Here is a 25,013-nt window from a genome sequence, read left to right as displayed (position 1 = left end):
CCCAAATGCCATAACTGTGGATTGAGTCAACAGTTTGTCATGCTAGATTGTTTGTTTGCATGAGCCTGGTTAAGGGGGGATGATAGGAAATGATTCAGGGGGTCCCACCTTGGATGGCGGCCCAGTGGAATATCTTTTTCATGGGGTCCAAAATCCCTCTCTACACCCATGCATGTTTGTATGCATCAGCATGGCTAACTGTTAAGGGGACAGTTTATACAGTGTCTCTATGGACGGGATGACCACCATTCACACACTCTCTCGGGTTTACTGTCGAGGTGGGGGCTGTCCCCTCCCCCGCCCACGCCCCGCCCCTGGCGCCTGTGATTGGCCGTTCCCAGGCAGGGGTCCGGGTCCCCGGGGTCCAGGTGGGCGGTTCACAGGCCCTCGGGCGTTGGGATTGGGGGACGCGAGCGATACGTCTTTCTGCAGGTTCACTCCCCCACCAGCAGCTCCAGGCTTCACCCTGCCGGACTTCCCACCTGGTTCTGGCTTCTTATCTGCTCAGGGTAGAGAGGGAGAGCTCAAATATGACCCGGTCTGGAGGTCAGGGTAGAGAGGGAGAGCTCAAATATGACCCGGTCTGGAGGTCTCCTCCTGGTTCTGGCTTCTTATCTGCTCAGGGTGGAGAGGGAGAGCTCAAATATGACCCGGTCTGGAGGTCTCCTCCTGATCAGTGTTAATTTTGACAGCAAATTATGATTTTGTTTTAGTCATAGTCTTTTGACTAAATATCATTACGATTTTAGTCGACAAAATCTACCATAGATTTAGACAACTCAAATTAAACAGGCTTAGTTCAATCAATCAATCAAGTTGGATTTATATAGCGCCCTTCATGAAACCCAGAGTGCTTTACAGAGTCCAGTATTCATTCAGACACAGTCATACCGGTGGTGGTAAGATACATAGCTACAGCTGCCCTGGGGCAGACTGACAGAAGCGTGGCTGCTTCCGTCAGACAGTTTCATAATGAAGCATTCCTCTCCCCCAGTCTGATGCTAACTGTGTTTTTTGCCTGATATAGCAAGCAATAACATTATCATGTCAGCACTATAGTTGGCTAGTCAGGCTAGCTAACATCAGGCACAGGCTAGCTAACGTCACACCGGAGGAGAGGGGCTATGGCGGCGCCAGATAGCTAACTGTTCGTGTCTTATCCATCTAGCTACAGTATAACATTAGACAGCAGCAGTAGTTGCTTAGCTAGCTTACCCAGACTAGCTAACGCTAGATACCCCCGCCAGCCGCCACAAGCATAGCCCCACTTGTTGCTAGCTAACCTGTGCTTAACATTAGCTAGCCACTAACGTTAGCGTTGCAATGATCAGACACTTCAGTTCTCCCACGCCACAAACCTAAGTGAAACACTGGTTTCTTTTAGCTTGTATTGTATTTGAAGTATTTCAGAAACACACCAGCTTGGGTTTAGCTAATACAGTAACGTTAGCCGGGGGTGGGGGGGTGCTTACCTTCTCGTGAATTTCAGGATGACTGTTCTCGAAATGTCGCTTTAAGTTTGTTGTATTTTTGCCAGTAATTTTCACCCCACACGGTTTACAAATGGTTTTGTTTTCCTTTGCATCAAATATGAAGTTTATCCAGATGTCTGCTCTCCTCTTTCTCCCGGTGTGTGCGAACGTTGACAAAGACATTTCTGAACTGTGGTAATTTACTGAACAGTTCAGGCGCAGCAGTCGTATGCTGTTAGTTGACTTCCCGCCGGCCGGTGTAGCAACGGTACTATTCAAATGTAGGCCTACACACAACCAGTGTTAATTTAGTTGACGAGAACTATGACGAAAACTATTCGTCAACGACATTTTTTGGGTTATCGTCACGAGACGATAACTAAATAAAATGAATGTATGATGACAAAAACTATGACTATATCTATTCACATTTTCGTCAACAAATAAAAACTAGACTAAAATGGTTATGGAGGGACGTATGGGAAAAGTTCAAATCAGAATGTCGAGGTTCGGGATGTGCGCAGTTGGATCATGGATGTATTAATAGAAGGAGTTGGATGCAACCTACAGGTAGCCTGTTGTGTGTAGCCTACATTTGAATAGTACCGTTGCTACACCGGCCGGCGGGAAGTCAACTAACAGCATACGACTGCTGCGCCTGAACTGTTCAGTAAATCACCACAGTTCAGAAATGTCTTTGTCAACGTTCGCACACACCGGGAAAAAGAGGAGAGCAGACATCTGGATAAACTTCATATTTGATGCAAAGGAAAACAAAACCATTTGTAAACCGTGTGGGGTGAAAATTACTGGCAAAAATACAACAAACTTAAAGCGACATTTGGAGAACAATCAGCCACGCTTCTGTCAGTCTGCCCCAGGGCAGCTGTAGCTATGTATCTTACCACCACCGGTATGACTGTATCTGAATGAATACTGGACTCTGTAAAGCGCTCTGGGTTTCATGAAGGGCGCTATGTCGGCAGTACTCAAAATGCGCTAGAGGGCAAAATACTTTTTTATTTTTTATTTTTTTTTACTGTTTTCCTTTTTTTTTTTTTCATATTACGAAAATTGAAGTTGCGAAGTAGTCACTCAATGTAACAAACAACCGTTTAAGGTTAACTAAATAGTCATATAGTCATTTTTCTCTGCTTAGTGAATTCAGGTGTACCAACATTCAAAGAAGCATATCTTCTTCAAATATTTGCAGATTTCAATACATGGCACATCATCTGAAAGCTTACAATTTACACTTTCATAATCTGTAAAAAAAAAAAAGAAGAAAAAAAAGAAGAAGAAAAAAAAAAGCCCTTGGCAGACATCAGGACCAAACCTCTGATGGCAGTCACAGATATGAAAGTACAGCAGACCTCACGGTGGGCTCGTGGCAGGGTGCAGACGGTAGTGATGCTCACCAGCGCTGGGCTCTGGGGGTGGGGGCGGGGCCAGGGAGCGGTTGGGCAGGAGGTCCTCCAGGTCCTTCATCACCTGGTTGGTGCTGTCAGTGTTGTTCCTCCTGTTCTTCTCCTCGTCTCTTTGCTGGAGAGAGAGAACAGCAGAGAGACAGAGAGAGAACAGCAGAGAGACAGAGAGAAAGAGCAACAGAGAGAGAGAGCAGCAGAGAGAGAGATCAGGAAGGATGTTTATCCCACGCTGCTTAGACAGAGTTTGACCTTAGTGAGCATGAGGACCAGAGAATGCTCTTGAGACACACTCACCATCTGCATCTTCTTCTTTAGCTCGTTGTTGGAGTTCTGGTAGGCCTCAGACACCGAGTTCAGGTAGTAGATGGCCAGTCTATCAGGAGGGACATATTCACAACATCCATTTATTAATTACTTTTTTGTTTGAATGGCTCCAGGTGGAATGTGTGTGATTGGGTGAGAGGGTCACAGTGTGTTGCGATTGGATGAGAGCAGCAGAGTGTGTTGTGATTGGATGAGAGCAGCAGACTGTGTTGTGATTGGATGACAGCAGCAGAGTGTTGTGCTCCAGTAGTGTACTCACACCATCAGCAGCACGGCAGGGATGATGAGGCCGGGGTTGGCAGCGTAGCTGAATAGGGTCCCCAAAAAGGCCGGCAGGTCCAGCTCTATGGTCTCCATGATGACATCAAACATCTTGCCCTTCCCACTGAGACATGATACACTGGGGTAGGTAATGTGTACAATGTGTGTGTGTGTGTGTGTGTGTGTGTGTGTGTGTGTGTGTGTGCGCGCGTGTGTGAGTGTACGTGTGTGTGTGTGTGCGTGCGTGTGTGTGTGTGTGTGTATGAGGGTGTGTGTGCGCGCGCGTGTGTGTGTGTGTGTGCGCGTGTGTGTGTGTGTATGAGTGTGTGTGTGTATGTGTGTGTGTGTGGGTGTGTGTGTGCGCACGTGTGTGTGTGTGCGTGTGTGTGAGTGTGCGCGTGTGTGTGCGTGTGTGTGTATCAGTGTGTGTGTATGAGAGTGTGTGTGTGTGTGTGTGTGTGTGTGAGCAGTACCTGAAGGGCCCACAGTCGAAGGAGGGCGGCAGGGTCATGATGGTGTAGACCACCGGTAGCAGACTGAGGAAGAGGATGAGGAGGAGGAGGCCCATGTAGAAGTTGTTGGACTTGGAGGCCTTGAAGACCCTCTCATGAGGAACGTTACAGCTCATCACCGCCCAGCACTGGTAGTACATGGAGGTGAGCAGGCGGAGGACGTTTATCCCTACCAGCCCCGGGGCGTAGAACGCCCCCATCCTGAGAGGTAGACACACATAGGGTCAGGGGTCAGAATGAAATATGCATTGCTGTAGTCCATGTGTCCATGTGGCTCCATGGAAAAACGTAAGCATCCCCTACCAGATCATGCCTTGATTGAAGACCAGACCAAGAACGTTGCCACTGATGTCAAACTCTCCGTATGACGGCTACAGAAATAGACAAATTCATATCAAGGTGGATTTCTGTTAATAAGGGTCATACAAATCAGTCCCGTTCCTTTTTTTTTTACTCACAAATCCCGCCTCCAAGTCCCAGCACCAGCAGTAGTTGAGGAACCTGACGATGACAGCCCGGGCAAAGTCACCAATCAGGATGGTCAGATAGGTCACCTGGATGTCTGACACGGTCAGCTTCACAAACTCCTGTGAGGTAGATGAAAGAGAGATGTTGACATGGACCACGAAAACATACAGCATACTGTACATCCCATAACACTATGATACTGGTTATGATGTATGAGGTCATGTTTGGTTACTATGCCGACAGCGGTCTCCCAGCAAGGTCCTCTGATGACATCAGAGGGGTCGATGGGAGGGGGAGTGGCTTCTGAGACGTTGTTGTACAGGCTGAAGTTGGCGTAGTACTCCTTCATGGCGTGGATAGAAGCGTTCTTAATGGACTCCTCCTCTTCCAGCTGAGAGACAGAAGACATACTCTATATGGACAACAGGACTGGGACACCTACACATCACACCTACACATCACACCTACAGGAGCTTTTATAACATCCCATTCTAAACTCAGAGGCATTGATATGGAGTTGGTCCCCCCTTTGCAGCTATAACAGCTTCCACTCTTCTGAGAAGACTTTCTACATGATTTTGGAGTCTGTATGTGGGAATTTTTGCCCATTCATCCAGAAGAGCATTAGTGAGATCAAACACTGATGTTGGACGAGAGGGCCTAGCTCACAATCTCCGTTCTAGTTCATCCCAAAGGTGTTGGATGGGGTTGAGGTCAGGGCTCTGTGTGGGCCAGTCAAGTTCTTCCACTCTTGACTGGCCCACACTTTTGTCCACATAATGAATACTGTATATCCTGTTACATTGGTTCATCCATTGTTTTGATACTTTTCAACCCGACTATCCCTGACTCAGGTTCTGAGGTTGTGAAGCTCAGCTGGTGGTGATGCACCTTGTTGTTGACCTCATCAAACAGGGCAAACAGGAAGGTGTAGAGGTTTCCCAGGAAGAGGGCGAAGATGCGCCCCAGCTGCCACTTGAGGGCGATACGGGGGTGGTACTCCTCCAGCTCAGCGATGGTCTCGAACAGCGGGGGGCACACCAGACCCAGCAGGGACATGATCAGCTCCAGCTATGCACACAGGGGAGGGGGGAGAAGGAGAGACTCATTCATTCATTCATTCATTCATTCATTCATTCATTCATTCATTCATTCATTCATTCATTCATTCATAACCTTTATTTAGTTTCTCAGGAATACAAGCACATGTGTCAGAAGGTCAAGATGGGAGACCTCCTGCAGCCTCACCTCGTTCTTCTCGTACCAGCTCAGGTCATCCCTGTTGGCGAACTCCTGAGACCTCTTCACCACGAAGTAGATGAGGTAGCCGCTTCCGCCCAGACTGCATATGATCATGACGTTGGCCAGAACGCGCAGGAACCTCCTCAGGTGGATGTTCTCATCCTTCTGGTTCTCCTCCTCGTCCACGATGGACTCCTGTTGTCCAAAACGTCACCAGGGAACAGGTTTGGTTAGAGGCCACTAGGATTGAAATGGGACTAAAAAACAGAACAGGCACAGAGACAGGTACTGGTTTCAGGATCAGAGGGATCGGTTATGCTAGTCTTCTATAGGGGGTTATTGGATGCTATCCTTCTATAGGGGGGTTATTGGATGCTAGCCTTCTATAGGGGGGTTGTTGAATGCTATCCTTCTATAGGAGGGTTATTGGATGCTAGCCTTCTATAGGAGGGTTGTTGGATGCTATCCTTCTATAGGAGGGTTATTGGATGCTAGCCTTCTATAGGAGGGTTGTTGGATGCTAGCCTTCTATAGGAGGGTTATTGGATGCTATCCTTCTATAGGAGGGTTATTGGATGCTAGCCTTCTATAGGAGGGTTGTTGGATGCTAGCCTTCTATAGGAGGGTTATTGGATGCTATCCTTCTATAGGGGGGTTATTGGATGCTAGCCTTCTATAGGAGGGTTATTGGATGCTATCCTTCTATAGGGGGGTTATTGGATGCTAGCCTTCTATAGGAGGGTTATTGGATGCTATCCTTCTATAGGAGGGTTATTGGATGCTATCCTTCTATAGGAGGGTTATTGGATGCTATCCTTCTATAGGGGGGTTATTGGATGCTAGCCTTCTATAGGGGGGTTGTTGAATGCTATCCTTCTATAGGAGGGTTATTGGATGCTAGCCTTCTATAGGAGGGTTATTGGATGCTATCCTTCTATAGGAGGGTTATTGGATGCTAGCCTTCTATAGGAGGGTTGTTGGATGCTAGCCTTCTATAGGAGGGTTATTGGATGCTATCCTTCTATAGGGGGTTATTGGATGCTATCCTTCTATAGGGGGGTTATTGGATGCTATCCTACTATAGGGGGGTTATTGGATGCTATCCTTCTATAGGGGGTTATTGGATGCTATCCTTCTATAGGGGGGTTGTTGGATGCTAGCCTTCTATAGGAGGGTTATTGGATGCTAGCCTTCTATAGGAGGGTTATTGGATGCTAGCCTTCTATAGGAGGGTTATTGGATATTTTATTCCAAGGGACTGATATAGGTTCATGCACACATTAACTGACCTTAAAGATGGCACCTGCTTCTAACAGTATTTGCAAGACATGTTGTTGGGTCTCCATGGTTACCTTGAAGCTGGTGGTGATGGAGGCGTACTTGTTGTCGGCGGTCTCCGCGTTGCCGATGAGGTAATCCCAGCTGGTGAACATCTTCCAGGAGAAGGTGAACTCCCCATCCTCCCCGTCCCCTCCACCCACATCTGCGTTCTTCGCCATCCTAGCAAACAAAGACACAACGCCACGCATAAATTATTATACGTGTCTCTTAACATTCGAAGATGGTCTATTATACAAATCTGAGTTAGTTATCCATACAGCAGCCCTAATAAGTGACCATTGTATTGGTCCAGGGAACAAAAGTAAACCTCATCAGAGACGTCACTAAAGGGGCTGTGTGTGTGTGTGTGTGTGTGTGTGTGTGTGTGTGTGTGTGTGTGTGTGTGTGTGTGTGTGTGTGAGAGAGTGAGTGTGTGTGTGTGTGTGTGTGTGTTATATGTGGAGACTCACGTGCGGATCACAACCATCAGGCTGTAGCCAAAGCTCCCGATCCCGACCATGAGATAAGACAAGGGCAGCCGGAACTTCAGCAAGCCTATGGTCCTCTGGTCGTTGTAGTAGCCATAGAAAAGCACTGAATATTTACAATATCCCTGTAAGACAAAGAAACAGCGTGTTTAAAAAAAAAAAAAGAGATTTGGTGCCAATGCTAATGATGGGCTGATAAACGACTTGCTTTGACCCACGTTAAAGTCCATGAGGACAGAGTAGTCTTGGGCAGTGTGCTGGTCAGCTCTGGGCACTGTCTTCCTGGGTATAGAGCCATAGGGTAGCCCCATCAGGACCTATGGAACAGGTGTGGATGATACAGTACATGATTATTATAATTATTGGTGAAATATCCCTTTAACCCCGGCCATATAGCTGTTTTTACCTCAGGAATCACAACCAATCCGAAGGTGAAGCCGAACAGGACCAGGTTCATTCCGTACATCCAGCGCAGGAAGATGAAGTAGGACGCCACGGAAGATCCGAAGTGACCTGCGGGCAGAAGAGTAACGCGTGCTTAGTCCACTAGGTGGCGGTATTTAGCTACGCTGACTCATTTTGAACAGTGCATATTTTGTCATTTACTAGTCTCATAAGACAACCCTGATCTCGCGAGCTCACATTCTGTTTCTCTACATAAAAAACAGAACGAGGCTACTCATTTACACTGGACTGCCTACTACGCAGACATAATTTTTTGACAGGTGACTCACTCTCCACCTCTTTGATCTTGCGCTCCCACGGTATGCAGGCAGTTTTGAAATTGTCAAAATCTCTTTGGAACTTGATCCATTTCTAGTGAAAGAGGGAAAACAAGCAGACTTAATTCCGTCCTAATCAATCTAAGATCATAGAAATAACAAAATGCGTTGTCTGATTCTAACCTTCATCATCATGACTTTGTAGGCATACCACTTCCTGCCTTTCCCTTTCCCCAAAGCCCCTTCAAACTTGTCCACAAACTGTTGGGCCTCCCTGGAAAGAGAGGACAGGTCAGCCATACTGTCTTATGAGAAGTCATACACGTTTGTGTTAATATAGGCCTACACAAGCCGTCTTAGGCCTACATGGCCAGTCGGTCAACAGCCAAAGTACCCAAGTATCATTACTTCAGGTTAGGGATGCACTGATATGAAAATGTTGGCCGATAACAGATATTAACATTGTTGTCATGGCCAATAACTGATATTTACCGATGTCGATATGATCTGTATAAAAACACATTTCTATGATAATCAAATGTTATATATAGCCTACTGAAAAACACTTGGAAACACCGTCTCTATTTCCAAAACATTCGGAAAAGACAATAAATCTTAGATTTACTGCATTGTTTCCTCTCAAAAACAACACACAACAGCAGCTAGACAGAAATAATGATCTGTTTACATCGGCCCTGGACCGATACCGATATGCCAGCTGATATATGGTGCATCCCTACTTCAGGTGCGTCAGCCTCCGGTGCATCCGCCAGGGCTTGTTCCTCATGTTGGCTATCAGCTTCTTCTTCTCCTCCACCTCCTCCTTCAGTCTGGCCATCTCTCCCTCCGACATGGACTCATCCTCCTCTTCATCAGAGTCTGTGTTGGGGTCTGAGTCGGAGCTGGGATGGAGGGATGGAGAGAGAGAGAGACAGAGACAGAGGTAGAACAGAGATATGAGGTAGACAGACAGTTGAATGGCAGGATTTGCAAAGATGACAAACCATGTTTAGTGTACTTGCTCATGGTTGCCAATAGTTACAATCTTCACAACGAGTCATTATTTTGATCTCTTTTTATTTTGTTGTAACTGGACAATAACTGTCGAGCAGTCGGTCACCTGCTGTCTTTCTTCTTCTTCTTCTTCTTCTTGTCCTTCTCGTCCTCCTTGTCTTTGCCCTTCCCCTCTCCTTTCTTGTCCTTGTTGTTCTGTTCTTCTTTCTGCTTCTTTCCTCCCTTCTTTCTCTTGTTCCCTTGTTCCTCTTCACTGTCATCCTCGCTGTCTTGGGCCCGCCCCCCTTTCTTCTTATTGGCTGCCCCGCCTCGTTTCCTCTTGGGGGCGTCGTCCTCGCTCTCGTCGTCATCGTCGTCACGTGACTTCTTCGCCGGCTTCTTCTTATTGGCTCCTCTGTGGCCTCTGGGAGCCTCTTCTTCATCATCTTCCTCATCCTCATCCTCGCTGGCTGGCTTCCTTCCGCGGCGGCCGGCCCCGCCCCCCCCTCTCCCAGCCGCCGGACGTCTGTTACCCCTCCTCCGAGTGGTGTCGTCTACACACACACACTCACACACACACACATGCACACACATGCACACACACACACACATGCACACACTCACACACACACGCACACACACACACACATGTATGCACACACACACACACACACACAAATACAGATACACAAACAACAAAATACACATCCATGCAAGCAAACACATTACACACACAGGTACACAAACAGATACTAGTCACAGAATAACCAAATAAAAGAAAACAAGTTGATATCTTATTCACGACAAAGTGGAAAGAAACACCACTGACTGGCCGAAGGGTTAATCCTCCTCCTCCTCTCCACTTACCCTCACTGTCACTCACTTCCCCGTCGATGTCTATCCCAACTGAACACACACACAGATACATACACACACGCACTCCATCAACAGGTACTTAAACATCATGCATATCTTCAAAATGGCGTCTTCTATATCTATCAGTTCACCTGTATTGAACAGTTCTCATTGTCTCAAATTATTATCATCATCATCATCATCATCACCACCACAACCATCACTGTAAAATGCAAATACATACTGAATAGTCAAATAAGTCATGAAAGGAAAATGGCATTTCACCAGAATTAGATGAAAGACCACGTCAAGATCACGTTACAGTCAGAGAAAAATAATTGTCAGCAAATACTACAACATCTGGTCTAGCCTAGGCTACTGTACATCCAGGAACTCACCGTCCTCCATCTTGGCCACATCGCTCTTCCGAGGCATGGTGCTGATCTGGATGTATTCTCTCAGTCTCTACAGATCTTCCTTCTCTGCCCCTCGTCTCTGGCTGCTCAGTAACTGGACTGAACGCTCCGACGCCTCCCTCAGGGGCCCACAGATACCTGGGCTCTACCCCGCTCAGGTAACTAATCCCCTGTCACTATGACAACTACTGCATGTGTCCTGCGCCAGGAAATGTGTCAATGGGAACACCTCCATTTTGGGGACCAAAGGCATCATCATCATCATCAACAGACTATAAAGACAAGAATATCTGTCTGTATTACGATTATCTGGAGAACTGGGAACCATATGAAGTGGACATTCGGCAGGTGTATTGCTCAGGACCCAAGGAGGTGCCGTGTCGAGTGTTTGAACTTGTTTGGATGAGCGGGTTTTGAGACAGCTGCAATTAATCGGCTTGTTCCAAAGAGGCAAGAGCTCAGTGGGCGCTAGGAGCCACAGGGAGGGCAGTGGAGGACGAGCTCTCTGCTACGTCACACAAGTGCTTCTACACGCAGAATCAAGAGAGACGCAGATGAAGGCGTGAACAGCCTGCGCTCACCTAGCCCTGGTTCAGGCCGGTGTGCTAGTCAGGGCTGTGCCCCGGTATACCACCCTGCCAGGGACCATTCACCAATATCTTCCTAAGTTCTGTTATGAAGTTTCTTCCTAAGAACGTTTCTAAAGAAAGCTCCTGTCTGATTCACGACGTGTTCGTAAACCGCTGGATGAGTTTGCACCTGCCTTCTCTTAATGGTGAATCCCATGGTTTCGCAAATTGAAAGCGTGTGGCCACTCACCCGAATTAGCATAGGTCAACTCCCCGCCAGCCCCATATAAGGACATGCAACTACAGGGTCGTGCGCAGATGTCACTTCTCAGTTTGAATAACTGCGCCCTCGACGTCCCAATTTTTTGATAGCATAATGGTTTAGGTGGGCTTGTTTCAGGTTATAATGGTTTAGGTGGGGCTGTGTCAGGTAATAATGGTTTAGGTGGGGTTGTGCCAGGTAATAATGGTTTAGGTGGGGTTGAGTCAGGTGTGTTAGCAAGTCAGAGGACTGCAGATCGAATCCAGCTTGGGGAATCAAAATCTGATTTTTATTTAGATGAGTAAGCTTCCTACTATGAGGAAATTTCCTTGGTGCATAAACGTAATGAGACAGGACAGTGCAAAATATAATGTTGAAGTGATACAATACAGTAGAATATACAATAACCTACAGTCTAGAATAACGTACTGTAGGATATAAAATACTAAGCTGTCAACTCGGCATGCCCAAACGAAAACCTAAAGACCAGACTCCACCAATATTGAGCCGTGTCATTAATGCATGGGATGATATTAGACTACTCGTTCAGTCAACGCTGTATCCAGAGAAGGGCACACAGTTGGACCCGGCACATTGTGAATATTATTGGACAGACAGTACACTTTGTAAAATAATGAAAACAATTATTACGAGATATTATAAATGATACAAAGATTATTGTATTGCAATTGTTTAATGTTATACAACTGTAGGTTTGAAGTAAACGCAATCACAAATAATTTTAAATGAACATGTCTTTTGCATGAAAAGTCCGTAGACTACTTAAGACTGCTCTTCCGTGTTCGTAGATTGTTTTTAGTTCCCACATGTGAGAACATTGGTGAATGCCAGAATCGTCTTGGAAACGGTGTAAATGGAGTTTAAGATTAAATGCTTCCTAAGAAATTCTTAACTTCGTTCATGAATGAGGCCCAATATTATTTCGTTACTCGCCTAAGTGAAGCACTTTTTTTGAAAGATGAAAGCTTTTTCTCAGAGGTGGCTACAATTGTAGCCCCCCACCTTTTTGCACTTAAAGCACAATTTTGCACTTAAAGGACAATGCTCGTTTTTGACAACCTGGACCTTATTTACAACATATTATAAGACGTTTGACTCACCGAGATCACTTTGGTGTAGTTCGGAGGCATGTAGAAGAAATTTAAAATCCAGCGCGAGCCAGTATATCCATGTAATGGCGGTGGTCGGGGCACTTAGAATGCAGTTTCTAAAAATCTATTTTCTGCCGCGAAACGGTTGTTTTCATCAATCTGTCTTGATGAATCGCTAGTTGTGCTTACAGTACATAGAGCATAGGCCTGTTGTGGTTTTCACATGCCATGATCTTTAGAAACGTCTTTCGAAACGAAAAGCTTCCTCACTTGCTCCAGCACGCATTCGCACAGCGCACAATCGTTGCTCCAGCACGCTGTGCGCATGCGTGCTGGAGCAAGTGAGGAAGCTATTTCGTGTCTAAAGACGTTTCTAAAGATCATATTACAGAGGCATGTGAAAAACAACACAACAGGCCTATGCTCTATGTAAGCACAACTAGTGATTCATCAAGACAGATTGATGAAAACAACCGTTTCGCGGCAGAAAATAGATTTTTAGAAACTGCATTCTAAGTGCCCCGACTACCGCCATTACATGGATATACGCTGGATTTTAAATTTCTTCTACATGCCTCCGAACTACACCAAAGTGATCTCGGTGAGTCAAACGTCTTATAATATGTCGTAAATAAGGTCCAGGTTGTCAAAAACGAGCATTGTCCTTTAAGTAGCACATATCCACCCATATACACTCAGCTATTATGGTATCCACTAGCCTGGCTTCATGACCCTAATCACATGATCTCACATGCTATTTCTCTATAGTGGAGAGAGATCATGTGATCAGGGTTGCAAAGCCAGGCTAGTGGACATTGGTGGATATGTGCAAAAAGTGCTTTTTAGGTGGGGGGCTACAACTGTAGCCACCTCGGAGAAAAGGCTTTCATCTTTTGAAAAATATCTTCACTTGAGTGAATAACGGAATAATATTGAGTGTATATGCGGTAGACTGAGTGAAATGTCTATGGCGTAATGAATGGTCCCTGGCAGGGCGGTGTACCAGGGTAGAGCCCTTGTCAGTATACAGGCCTGGACCAGGGATAGCGGTCACCAACACGCTGAGATGGCTGAACAACCCCAGCGGCAGAGCAGGCCCCCTGAAGAGCGCCACAGTGACAGACCAAACCAGGAAGTGTTTTCCTGAGACCAACCATGTGTGCTGAACCATATCAGCAAGCAACCTATGTGGATAAATAAATGGGATAATGGAGAAACAGAAAAAGCCAGGTGTGTAAAGTCTCGTTGGTTTTTATTTTATTTTTTGGGGGGCATTTGTGCTTTATTATATAGGACAGTGTAGAGTGACAGGAAAGGTGGGAGAGAGAGAGAGGGGGGAAGACATGCAGCATAGGGCCCAGACCGGATTCGAACCCGGGCTGCTGCGATAAGGACTGGCCTCAACGTGGTACATGAGCCACAGGGGCGCCCCTCCAGTTGTTTTTTTTGATAAAATTGATAAAAAATGGTGACTAAGTGCAAAACAAGATTTAGAGTGACAATGTAGCCGGCTTGGCCCATGACTACTAACTTTAGCTTTCACAACCGTGAAAGACTTCATCCATGTGGCAACAGATCAGTTTGGCCAGTTAGGCCTCCCAGCAGGACAGGCTACTCAGGACCCAAGGAAGCGCAGTGTCGAGTGTGAAGCTGTTCGGATGAGCACCTCTTGAGAAAGCTGATAACGGCATCACCACAGGCCAAGCAATCATCCCGTCTGGAACGGGCACTGCACTAGTAGAGAGAATTCACTGTCAATCAAGTTGACACTAAAGAGTGTGTCAGTTTACAGGTGGTTCTAGATGTTCTGTCATCTTGGGTTCTTATGGGATGGTCAGGATTACCTGTAGTGGATAATGTAGATCTGAGACTAAGCTTGAAGGGACTGCCTGGACCTCAAGCGTGGTCCCCAGCCCTATAAAAGCAGAGGAACCATTCCATCTAAATTGCTCTGTTAGAAACACTCTCACTGGTGGAGATACCAGACACCGCGACCACACACGGCACAAGACGAACCGCCTTAAAGATTTAATGAAGGTTTAGGTTTCCATTTCAAGACCCATTAGAGAAGCCTCATGAGCATTATCAATATCCTCCTCTATATGAAGGTCTATGCACATACCTGAATGGAGAATATTGTAGATTAAATTGACCAAATATTCTGTGACGACTGAGAATTAGATGTGTGTTGTGGTACAGACAGAAAACATGCGCAGATACACAGAACACCACTGAATCTGTCTCTCCCCATTTAATAATGGAGGAGGGCTCATCTTCCCCAGACAAAATAACACTCACCACACTTCAAAGCCCTTCACTATAAAACACATTATTCCAACCTATTAGTATTTCACATTCCCGACATTATTCACGGCGTGGAAGAATGAGAGTGCCAGTCCATGACCCGAATGGCCTCATTATCACAAACCTCAAAACACCTTCGCGTTTCAAAACCCCTCTGATGATTGTGAATTAATATTTCATGCATACTCTCCGTGAATTATGTATGAGCATTTCATTTTAAATGTTAATGCATCTAGTCTGGGAAATGCATCTAGTCTGGGAAATGTTATATCACTTAATGTCAGACAGGAGATCTGTATTATTGGGGTTGAGAAACATACATACACAAAAAGTCATGTTAATCATCTCTGATAGTCAACAGCCATCTGGTGAGAAACTGTCAGTAAAGGCTGTTGGCCGGCATTCTGTACTCGATAGAACAAGTAGAACAGACACAGTGGTGTTGGTGACCTGAATTCAAATTGCAGGCAAATAAGGTTACAAGTAAAGAAGCAGGTTTGATTCAGGACAAGACTACATAGCTGGGTCTGTGGAAGAATCAGTCTCCAGGCTGAATCAGTCTCCATGCTGCCACCTACTGGACAAGAGTGATAATGAGCACGGGAGTGAATAGAGGGGCTTATTTTAGCAGGTAATCCAGATACAGCAGATCACTTTGTACAATATGTACTGCAAGCATGGTCAGAGCATGGCCTTAGTTTCTAGAATGTTAAAGCTCAAATGCAAAAAAAGAATGTGGAAATTAAAGACAGCTTTAGTTGGGTATCTTGTTACTATCAGGCCTGACTTCATATGAAGCAGCTTGAATTCACAAAACTAATACGTACTGTTTGAATGTTTATGAAAAAGCCAGACTGAAAAATAAAAGCTCTTGCAGTACATTTCTGCACACAACACCCTGTCAGCCTCGAGGCCCAGTTTCCAGAGGCCCAGTTTCCAGAGGCCCAGCCCCCAGAGAGGCCCAGCCTCCAGACCTCCCGAGGCCCAGCCCGTGAGCTACTGCCTGCTCTCTCCCACATGGAGGGAGGGGCAGGGGAGCTGTTTCGGGGGCCTTTTATAGTAATCCCCAGGAGGCCTGTGTGTGTGACAGAGCCTGCTCTACGGATGGCTCTACTCCGCCACGTGCTGCTGGTTAAAGCCTGGGGGAGTGTTTGGGGGGGGGTCTTTCACGTGAGCTCTGGCCTCGGAACCATGTTTCCTCTCTATATTTACACACATGTTGAGGCTCTTTGAGAAGCAGAAAGCCAACAGTTGTCCAAGCAGAAAAAAATCACACTAACAGCATATGTTCTCCAGACATTGAGAGATGTCTCATTGTACAGTAGAACCCAGAACTGTATTAAACACTGCTTGTCACACCCAAAAAGCAGTTTCACAGAACTGAACGCTGCAGTAAAAGAAAAAAGCCTTGAATACTTAATTCTATATCTCTGTACATAATTTTATTTACATGATACAATTTTGCAGTAATATCGGGTAACAAGATTATATGCGTGGTACATAAATATAAAGATGGTTTGTACAAACTTGCATAACTAAAAAGGTTAAGATTTAAACATACAGATTAAGTGAAATCTCACAGCCCTATAAAATAACATCTCCAAGCAGCCAGACCAAAATAAACATAACACTACAAATAAAAAAGGATCTAAATCATCAAGAATGAGTCCACTGGATCAGCTATACCTACAGAGCAGATTCCATGCACACAACACACACACACACACACAAAATACTCATCCAACTATCCATCCAAACCTACTGGAACTAGCATACATACATCACACACATTAATACAGAGCAGATGACACACACTCAACAATATATCAGAACTATATCAGCACACGCATCAAAAAAATGAAATAAAAACCAGGAATGAACAAAACATTTGACAACAACGTGAAATATTGATCAAAGATAAGTAGACCTAACCCTTCCATCCTTCAAGAGTTGAATGTTAAATTAGGCTACTTGTCATACTGTAGATACAACCCATGCAAACACGTCCTGACTATCCTCTGGGACACGGCAAGATAGAAAAAAAGCAGACGTCAAAAGAAGAGAGCAGAGCGGGCGTCATCAGACCGGTCACATGACGGCGCGGGTCACATGACGGCACAGGTCACATGACGGCACGGGTCACATGACCTGAGTGGCTAGAGGGGGCGTGAGGCCCGATGATGCAACACAAACAGCTCATCTTAGATCCATGACACGGAAGGAACAAAGCAATGGGAAGCCACTGTTTCTCTCTTTCTCTGTTTGGTGAACTCTTTTTATAGTAGAAGATAGTGTTAAATCTATATCAAATAACTAGATTCCTTCAGTGATTTATCCAGGCCTGGGAGAGGTACTGTACGCTATAGACTGGTGGATTTAACGGTTGAGACTTTGGTACGGTTTCTTCTTTATACAGCAAGGGCTGTTTGGTTTATTTTTTTGAACTGGGACCGAATACACGACCATCTCAAAGATCATTCACTGGGATGTGTGTGAGCTTGTCCAATCCACTGCCACCAGGTTGATGGGGAGCGCTTCTAAAAGACTGCCCTTCGTTGCTTATACAGACTGTCCCCATCAAATAAGCATGTAAGAATTCCAAGTAGAGAAAATGTAAAATATTACCCTCGTCTTTTTGTATTTTCTCTGTGCCAACTAGTCCAACTCTGTTTTCTGTGCGCAGTATTTCTGGACCTATCGGCTTTCTGGATTTATGTTTCTGGTTTCCCTTTGGCGCCTGTTAAAGAATGGTTGACATGAATAAATGGTCAAAAAATGAAAAGAAATACTGTGAAGCGCACACCGTATTGCCTGTGTATCAAATGCACTATAAATAAAATGTGGTGATCTCAGACAGTGGCAGCAAGTGACTTGTATTTCAGCTTCCTCTAGAAAGTGTCCCATCCAGCCAAGAATCCGAGGCAACGCCAGAGTCCCTCTTCAAATACACATCATAGCATCAGCCCTTGATTTATAGGAAATCATCATCTAACAGATACAAGTCAACCTAACCATGGTTTTTTTAGTGCAGCACACAGCAGGATGAATGCAGCAGCAGCGTTGGCTTAGTAATGATGAGCACAACCATATTCTGTTCCACACAGAGGAGTTCATGATGAGAGCAGAACGTTGAGATAGGCTGGAACAGATCACATCCTCAAGGCTAGAATAGATTAGGGTCTGGCTGCTTCCACCACTCCCATCGGAGGATTAGCTTAATTTCATAAGCTTGTTTTTAAAATGATCTTCGTCTTTTCTTTTTTCAAGTCACTTAATCACATCTCAATGAGTAGCAGTGCTTGGGAGTCTCCCCTGAACTGAGGCCCCAGCACTGAACACAGAACAGGTCTGCCAGCACACACTGACTCCATGAGGACACCATGACACACTGCGAGATAGAGCCAGGAAGGTTAAACATGACCTTTGACCTCCCCTGACAAGACGGAAAGCATCCATTTTGCTACATGAGCCAGCTGGGACAGACGAGTCACAGCGGTGGAGGCTGAGGCAGTAACAGTCTTGACGGCCCCGGGGCCCACGGAGGCCCCATCTCTGCTCCATCTCCTCCGCACCCCCCCGAAACACAGAGACAGTCCCACAGTAAACTCAGGACAATCACAACACAGCAGACCGCCTACTGGACAACAATCAGATTCCCTGCCCCCCAGAAAACACTCAAAGAATGATGTCAGCCATCCCCTTACAAAAAGCCAGGCTCCTAGTTTAGCAGATTTTCTTTTTAAAACATTCTTTTTGTTCTTTATCATCGTTTTTTTGTAAGCTCAGAGACTAAAAACAAAAGAAAGATGTGATCGTTCATGCAACGAAGAACCGGATTCCACCTCCCCAAACGGTAATTTAAAAAAACTAGTCCTTTAGAACGCAGGTCAAGCGCGAGTCCTTTTTTTAAGCCAATCACTCCAAGTGTTCTCAAGGTCAAAAGGTCAAAGATAGAGAGAGTATTATGGTCTTATATTCTCTGGATTTTGTCCGCCACCACCACAGGGTTCTCCTTGCGGATCTTGGCGGCCGCCTCGGCCTTGTAATCGTACGGGCAGTTGTGCTTGTCTGAGTACCGGTGCAGTCCACAGAACAGGTTCCCACAGCGGCAGTCAAAACCTGAGGGAACACAAAACAGTGAGTGACACTTGTAACACACACACGATTCTGCAGTGTCATAATGGTGACTATTAAGAGACAGAGCCACAGGGGCATTAACAACCCCGACCGCAGTGTGGCTTGCTGACACGGCGGTGTCTCAGGAGACAGACTGAGTGCTCACCTGTGAGGCCAACCTTCTTGCGGCACATGAAGCACCTGTTCTTCTTGGGTTTGGGGGGCTCCGGGGCTTTGGGGTCCTCACTGCCAGCCGAACTGGGGGGACAGGCTGAGGCGGTGGGCTGGGTCACCACTGGAGGGACCAGAGAACCACAATGAGCCCTCAGGGTGACACGACAACACTAACTAGGACACTAAGCTGATCTTCGCAATGCAGCAGCAACCACACATTGTGACCTGGCGCTTATTTGTCTACTTCAGTCTTGAACAACACACAATTCCGGATTGCCAAGTGGTTCACCCACCAGGTCCTGTCAGCTCTGCTTTGGGCGATGCTGCCCCCTCCTCCTCACAGGAAATGCTCATCTCTGTCATCTGCTGGGTCACTGGGAGAGCTGCTGCTGCTCCACTACGGAGAGAGACGGGGGAGGGAAACAATAACAACAACATCAACATCAGTTTCATCCCAAACAGACCCGTTTCTGGCCATTCCATGATCACTCCATGATCCAACATCAGTACAAGCATAGACATGTTCTTACCTAGGGACTCATCTAGCGACCCGTCTAGGGACTCGTCTAGGGACTCAACATGGGCACTCACCTGGCGGCCTCGGCCACGGCGGCGGCGGCAGCAGCAGCGGCGTTGTTCAAGGTGGCCTCTATCCTCTGGATGGCCTCCGCCTCCGCTGTGGGGCTACTGGACACACTGCCGCCTGGGGAACAACAAGATCAAAGGTCACATGATTGCATGGTTCTGGAACGGAGGGCGCCAAAGTATTACAAAGGCCTTGTGTGTTCCAACATGTGTTTTCTGTCTCATAAGATAATATTACTTTGATTTGAGTGTGACATATAGGGGTAAAACGCTATCAAATCGTTGGGGGAAAAAATCTATCCGAAAGTCTTACCCATAGCACTCAGAGGGCTAACTCCTCCATTATTCTGCCTTGTCAGGTGCTCTTTGTAGCAGATCGAGCACATGCCGTTGGTCCTGGGGTTGCCATAGAAACCACAGCCGGTGGCACACAGCATGGGCACTTGGCTCTGATTGGTCTCCTGGGCCATGGCTGCGGCTGCTGAACCGTCCTGGAGGGAACCACACAAAAGAAAGGGACGTTGAGAGAGCGGAGAGACGAAAACAACCACGGGTCCAGAATGGGTCCAGAACACAGACATGCAGAACCCAACAGATCTCACCGCCTTCGGCCCAGACAGATCACCATTCCATAGCCCAAACTTATCACTCTAATCACTAACGAGTGGATTACAGGCTCTGGTCACTTATCAGAACAGTGTGCAGATGTTACAGACATTGAAACTCTGATCTGAAAAGAAGTTGCAGAACTGTTCCAGAAATCCCTGGACAGGGCAGTCTAGTCCTGGCATAACTACCACTGCCTCAGGCTGGAACCGCCTCACTAAATCACTCTGGCTTCATTCAGACCCTCTCACCCTGGTCGTCAGGCTATATACCATGACCTGTCTATTTACAGCTATGTTGGCAGCTCTCTGCTCAGTTGGAGATTTAAACAGTTCATCTTGATGTCTGAGCTAGAGGATCTTCAGAAGTATTACTCCTCTATGCTATGTTGTCGGGTTGCCATGACGCCAGGCAGTTGAGATCCTCAAATGTTCTCTGTAATTGTTTCTATGCACTTTTTTTTATTATTACAAATATTGGTTTTTGATTGGTGGTTATGTATAAGTCAAGTTTGTGATCTATAGTGGACAGCAAGTTTACTTTGAAGAGTTTTCAAAAGGGGAGAAAGGAGTGTGGGGGGTGCTGGAGAGAGGAATGAGTCGGAGGTCTACCAGAACCCATAAGATTAGAACCCCAAATTCCTACTGGCATCACTTCTTTCCAATACCACTAGCCCACCTGGTGGGGTGATCGCTTTAGCGCCTACTGGCAGCCGAGCTTCACCAGAGTGTGTGCTACATTGGTTGTAGATGAGCTGGGCAGGCTTGTATCCCAGGAGAAGGAGCAGAGCAAAGGAGGGAGCTAACCTGCTTTCATGTCTCCACTGCGGATGGCTTGAGCAATGGGATCAGAAAACTAGATGTTAATTAATTGATACTTTGAACATAAGACTCCCAGGGACTCCTTGATTCAGTTTTTAATGTTCTGTGTTTGATGATTTTCAGCGGCCATTGCTGGCAAATGAGAACATGTACTCAGTCAATCTGCCTTGTTACTTTATCAACACAACAGATATCCATTTACTGTGTTTATCACTGATGTCTTGCACTAGAGTGAGTCGACACTGCAAATTTGGTATATTTTTGGCGCATTTTTATTGTACTGCTTCTTCTTCTGTGTGTGTCTGTTTAGTGTGTGTATTATTCTACTGGGCGCCTAAATTTCCTTCGGTATCAGTAAAGTATTGATCCATCTATCTATCTATCTATCTATCTAGTAGTGACCTAATCACAACAATAAACTCAGCTACAGTTTGTTATAGGCTAGTCAATGACACAAGGCCAACAGACAAGAAAAGATGGGCATCTTTGAACAGCTTGGTGGGAATCCCATCTTTAATCATGACAAGAGAATGCTAGTCTCTCTGGTTGCCTCGCTATCACAGCCTGAGACAAACAAACAGTAAAGACACCCCAGAACGTGCTACGCCAGAACGTTCTGTTCCGATGATTACAACACATGGCACAGAACACAGCCAGGCTGTAATATGATGAACACAGACTGGCATGTCACTCGGATTGACAAAGACCCCGAACAGAGTAGACCCTTGCCCAGTCAGATGAGGAAATTTGGCCAAGGAGCATCGAGCTGATAAACTTCACACAAACAACTTCAAGTCAACATGCCCGGCCACGCTTTCTAGTGAAGTGCGTCATAGGCTTTCCCCGGAAAAAAGGACTGCAATCGCCCATCACGTGTACACGCTGACTGCAGTGTCCCACACTCACATGGACGGAGGTATTAGCTTCCCAGTGTCACAAGGGTGCAATGTGACACGCTGATCTCAAACGCACACTCACACAACCTCGCAGTGTACGGCCCTATGCAGCTGACACTATTTATAGACAACTCTGGAAGCCCCACTAAGGGTTGGGTTACATCACATGAAGCAGCATAGACAGACCCCACAACAAGACGGGCTATGTCGTTCGGTGTTTATCGTTACTTAGCACAGAACATGTTCTACTCGCGTCCCAAAGATGTTGCAATGTTAACCGACAAGCATATACATAACTAGCTAGATTTCTAGCTAGCTAGCATTTTCCATATTGTGTGCCAAATACGAACACACTCACACAACGTTAGCCATCATCTACTAACGCGACGAACAAAAATAATACACAAAAGCCGTGCTCTCTGTGATCAACTGCTTCCCGACCCGTCTCGACAAATGTATTAACCACTCCTCAAGAGCCAGCACAAGCTAGCTAGCCAACTAACGTATACAGGAAAGGTTTCCTTTTTAACAGGCTTCCAAAGCACGACCATGAACATGAGAAACTGTATTATTGTTAGCTAGCTGGCAGCAAGCCACCTTCATGCTCACTGACAAGCAAATATGGTGTCAAGAGAGGCCTCGTCGAATGGCTCTTTAAATCCACTGAGTCATGCTAGCTGAGCTAGCTAGCCACATTTGCAAACAATATCCGAACTGAATTCCAAAGCTAACGTTAGCCAACAGACCGTCCTAAAGGCACATTGGCTATTTGATCGTTTTCCTGTCAATTAAGTACACCAAAATAATGATAACTGAAAAATATTCGTATGATAACTTACTCTGTCATCAAGCTAGGTAGCTAACGTTAGCTAGCTAGCTGATGTTAGCGCATGTGAGCAGGTTTGGTTAGCCAGGGGCTTTGTCTGCCTGCTCTTTGTTCACGTCTGTCTGCCAGTTCGCTATCTAGCTTAGGTTAGCTACTATCCAAGTTGTTGACAAGAAAGTATGGACACGAACGTAACAATTAACGTCTAGATTGCTAAACAACACTGACACACGGATGATAGTTCTACTGTTATTAGAACTTGCTGTAGTTAACGTTATCCAACCAGCTAGGCGAGGTAAAACGATTTACACACAACAGCTAGCTAACGTTAGCTAGCTATCCTACTATGTAACGTAGCTAGCGAGCGGTAATTCGGTATCTTCCAATCATCTATCTTTGATGGGTTACAGCGATACGAATAAAAGCACGTTCTTAAACGAAAAGACAACGAAAGACAAAGTAGGGCTAGCTACATAAATTGCTAGTGTATGTTACAAGCAATTATGGTTGTGAACAGTTCAATTAAACTTTTCCATCCAACAAAATGACCCACCATCTCAATATTAGCTAGCTAGCACGCTAGTTAACGTTAAGTTAGCTCCCAAAAGTTGTCTAGTTAGCACTAGCTCTGGCACTACGGTGAGTAAATTCACTTACCTTAATAAATGTTTATTTTACAGCACGGCAGCAAACGGCAGTTAATTGGAGGTTTTGCTCCGTAGTGGATAATGCCTGGTGAACAGTAACAGTTAACTTGAATCTCCCTTTCCCCTTTAGGAATGCTATTCAAGGGCTCAGAGTAACGTTGTGATGGCTTCCCCCACCTCCAGCTGCCCAGCTGAACTACAGTCTGTTTTCCATCGTCTCTGTGTTTGTTACCTTCTTTTTCTAAAGAGGAGTGGCAATAGACGTCAGGGAAATAGTTACCCCTGATTGGATGAAATGAGTTTTGGGCAGGGCTGTTGTTAGTCAACACCGTCAACACAGGCTGCGCTCAGAATCGCATACTTCTACTTTTTACTACCAGTACGTAGGCCTACTACAGCTGCCCCTACAAAGTACATGCAAACTGCAACTGCAAACTACTTTGCAGTTTGAGTATGCATAAAATTGGGACATACTACTTTGTCATGACATTATGCCTTAAAGGTATACTTAGTGGGAATTTCCTAAAAAAACAAAAGTATAAAGTAATACAAAAATAATCCCTTTCAATTATCGCTTAGGCCTCACTAGAATGTGTGATGATGTGTTTATCTGCAGAGGCCCCTCCGTCTGGCTGTATGTTGTTGTTGTTGTTGTTTCGATCGGGACGTTTCTGGGCGTCAACCTTCGGGCTGTGGGGGTGGGGGGTTGGGGTGGGCTGGGGGTACCCCTCAACCAATAACAGTGCGGGTGGTTGAGCCCTCGTTGCCATATCTGTGGAGAGCGCAATCTGACTGAATCCAAGTGAGAAGCTAAGATCGTGGCGGAGGCAGAACCTAAAATAAAAAAATTCACAGAGGCAAAACGCCAAGCTGACAAAGCTCACTCAAAAACGGGAGTGAATCTGGGGTTGGCGTTCACCCGCTGGCGAACACTGAAGCAGAGGATGGGGATGAAGAGTGACGAAACGAACATTAGTGCTATAGCTATCATTAGCTAGATATCTTAATTTGGCTAGTTAATCTGCAGTCTGCAAAAACATGACACTCGCTGCTAACAGAGAAATGCAGGTCAACATTGACCAGAGGGAGGGAGGGAGGAAGTGATAACCGGACAAACGCTATCCTAGGTTCGCTGGCTTACAGCCACGCACAAAAAGAAGAAAACGCACAACTTTGTCAAACATTGACTCTGTGTGTGCCCAGAGCCCATTTCTGGTGGGATTCTGACTGGACTATTCTACGCCCAAATTGTGGTAGATCTGAGGACGTGGTTTTAGTATAAATGTTTCTGCCTGCACAAGGCCACAAGAGGTCACCACAGAATTTTCAATCAATCAACCAATCAGAGGCCAAATCAGCCTCCCTGCACAGCCCACTATCTACACGGACCAATCATCCTCATGCGCATTAAATCCAAGTCTTTTCATTGGTGTCCCCGAATATCAAGGTTTTTTTTCCCAGAAGTCTTCGCTGCAGTGAGAAGTGAGAACTTCTGGGTACTCAGATTAGTGTAACCCAGAAGTTTCATCTTGTCCGGGGAAGGAGTAGAACCTGGGTCTCCCGCTTGGGGGGTGGAGGCACTGACAGCAACACCA

General features: G+C 45.9%; 2 protein-coding genes across 2 annotated transcripts; both read right to left on the bottom strand.

Moving 5' to 3' along the window:
• Window positions 1–267: 267 nt before the first annotated feature.
• On the bottom strand, window positions 268–10,519 carry tmc2a (transmembrane channel-like 2a; the record flags this gene model as incomplete). The annotated part of the gene is made up of 20 exons (XM_084442506.1): window positions 268–500; window positions 2,891–3,014; window positions 3,194–3,272; window positions 3,483–3,608; window positions 3,958–4,197; window positions 4,300–4,367; window positions 4,455–4,583; window positions 4,697–4,855; window positions 5,356–5,535; window positions 5,713–5,901; window positions 7,059–7,206; window positions 7,497–7,639; window positions 7,733–7,831; window positions 7,921–8,027; window positions 8,249–8,330; window positions 8,420–8,510; window positions 8,977–9,138; window positions 9,357–9,783; window positions 10,097–10,135; window positions 10,483–10,519. The coding sequence occupies 20 exons, from the start codon at window positions 10,517–10,519 to the stop codon at window positions 268–270; spliced, it is 2,862 nt and encodes a 953-aa protein (XP_084298632.1).
• A 5,675-nt stretch (window positions 10,520–16,194) lies between these two features.
• On the bottom strand, window positions 16,195–23,596 carry zfand5b (zinc finger, AN1-type domain 5b). The gene is made up of 6 exons (XM_084442235.1): window positions 23,429–23,596; window positions 19,936–20,113; window positions 19,629–19,740; window positions 19,331–19,434; window positions 19,030–19,158; window positions 16,195–18,866 (listed from the first exon to the last, which is right to left on the bottom strand). Exons 2-6 carry the CDS (start codon window positions 20,090–20,092, stop codon window positions 18,718–18,720), a joined length of 651 nt encoding a protein of 216 aa, XP_084298361.1. The 5' UTR covers window positions 20,093–20,113; window positions 23,429–23,596; the 3' UTR covers window positions 16,195–18,717.
• Window positions 23,597–25,013: the final 1,417 nt, after the last annotated feature.

The sequence above is a fragment of the Borostomias antarcticus genome (genome assembly GCF_949987555.1).
Source record: "Borostomias antarcticus genome assembly, chromosome: 8".
Taxonomy (NCBI): domain Eukaryota; kingdom Metazoa; phylum Chordata; class Actinopteri; order Stomiiformes; family Stomiidae; genus Borostomias; species Borostomias antarcticus.
The sequence above is the reverse complement of the archived record's forward strand: the minus strand, read 5'-3'. Positions and strand labels throughout refer to the sequence as shown.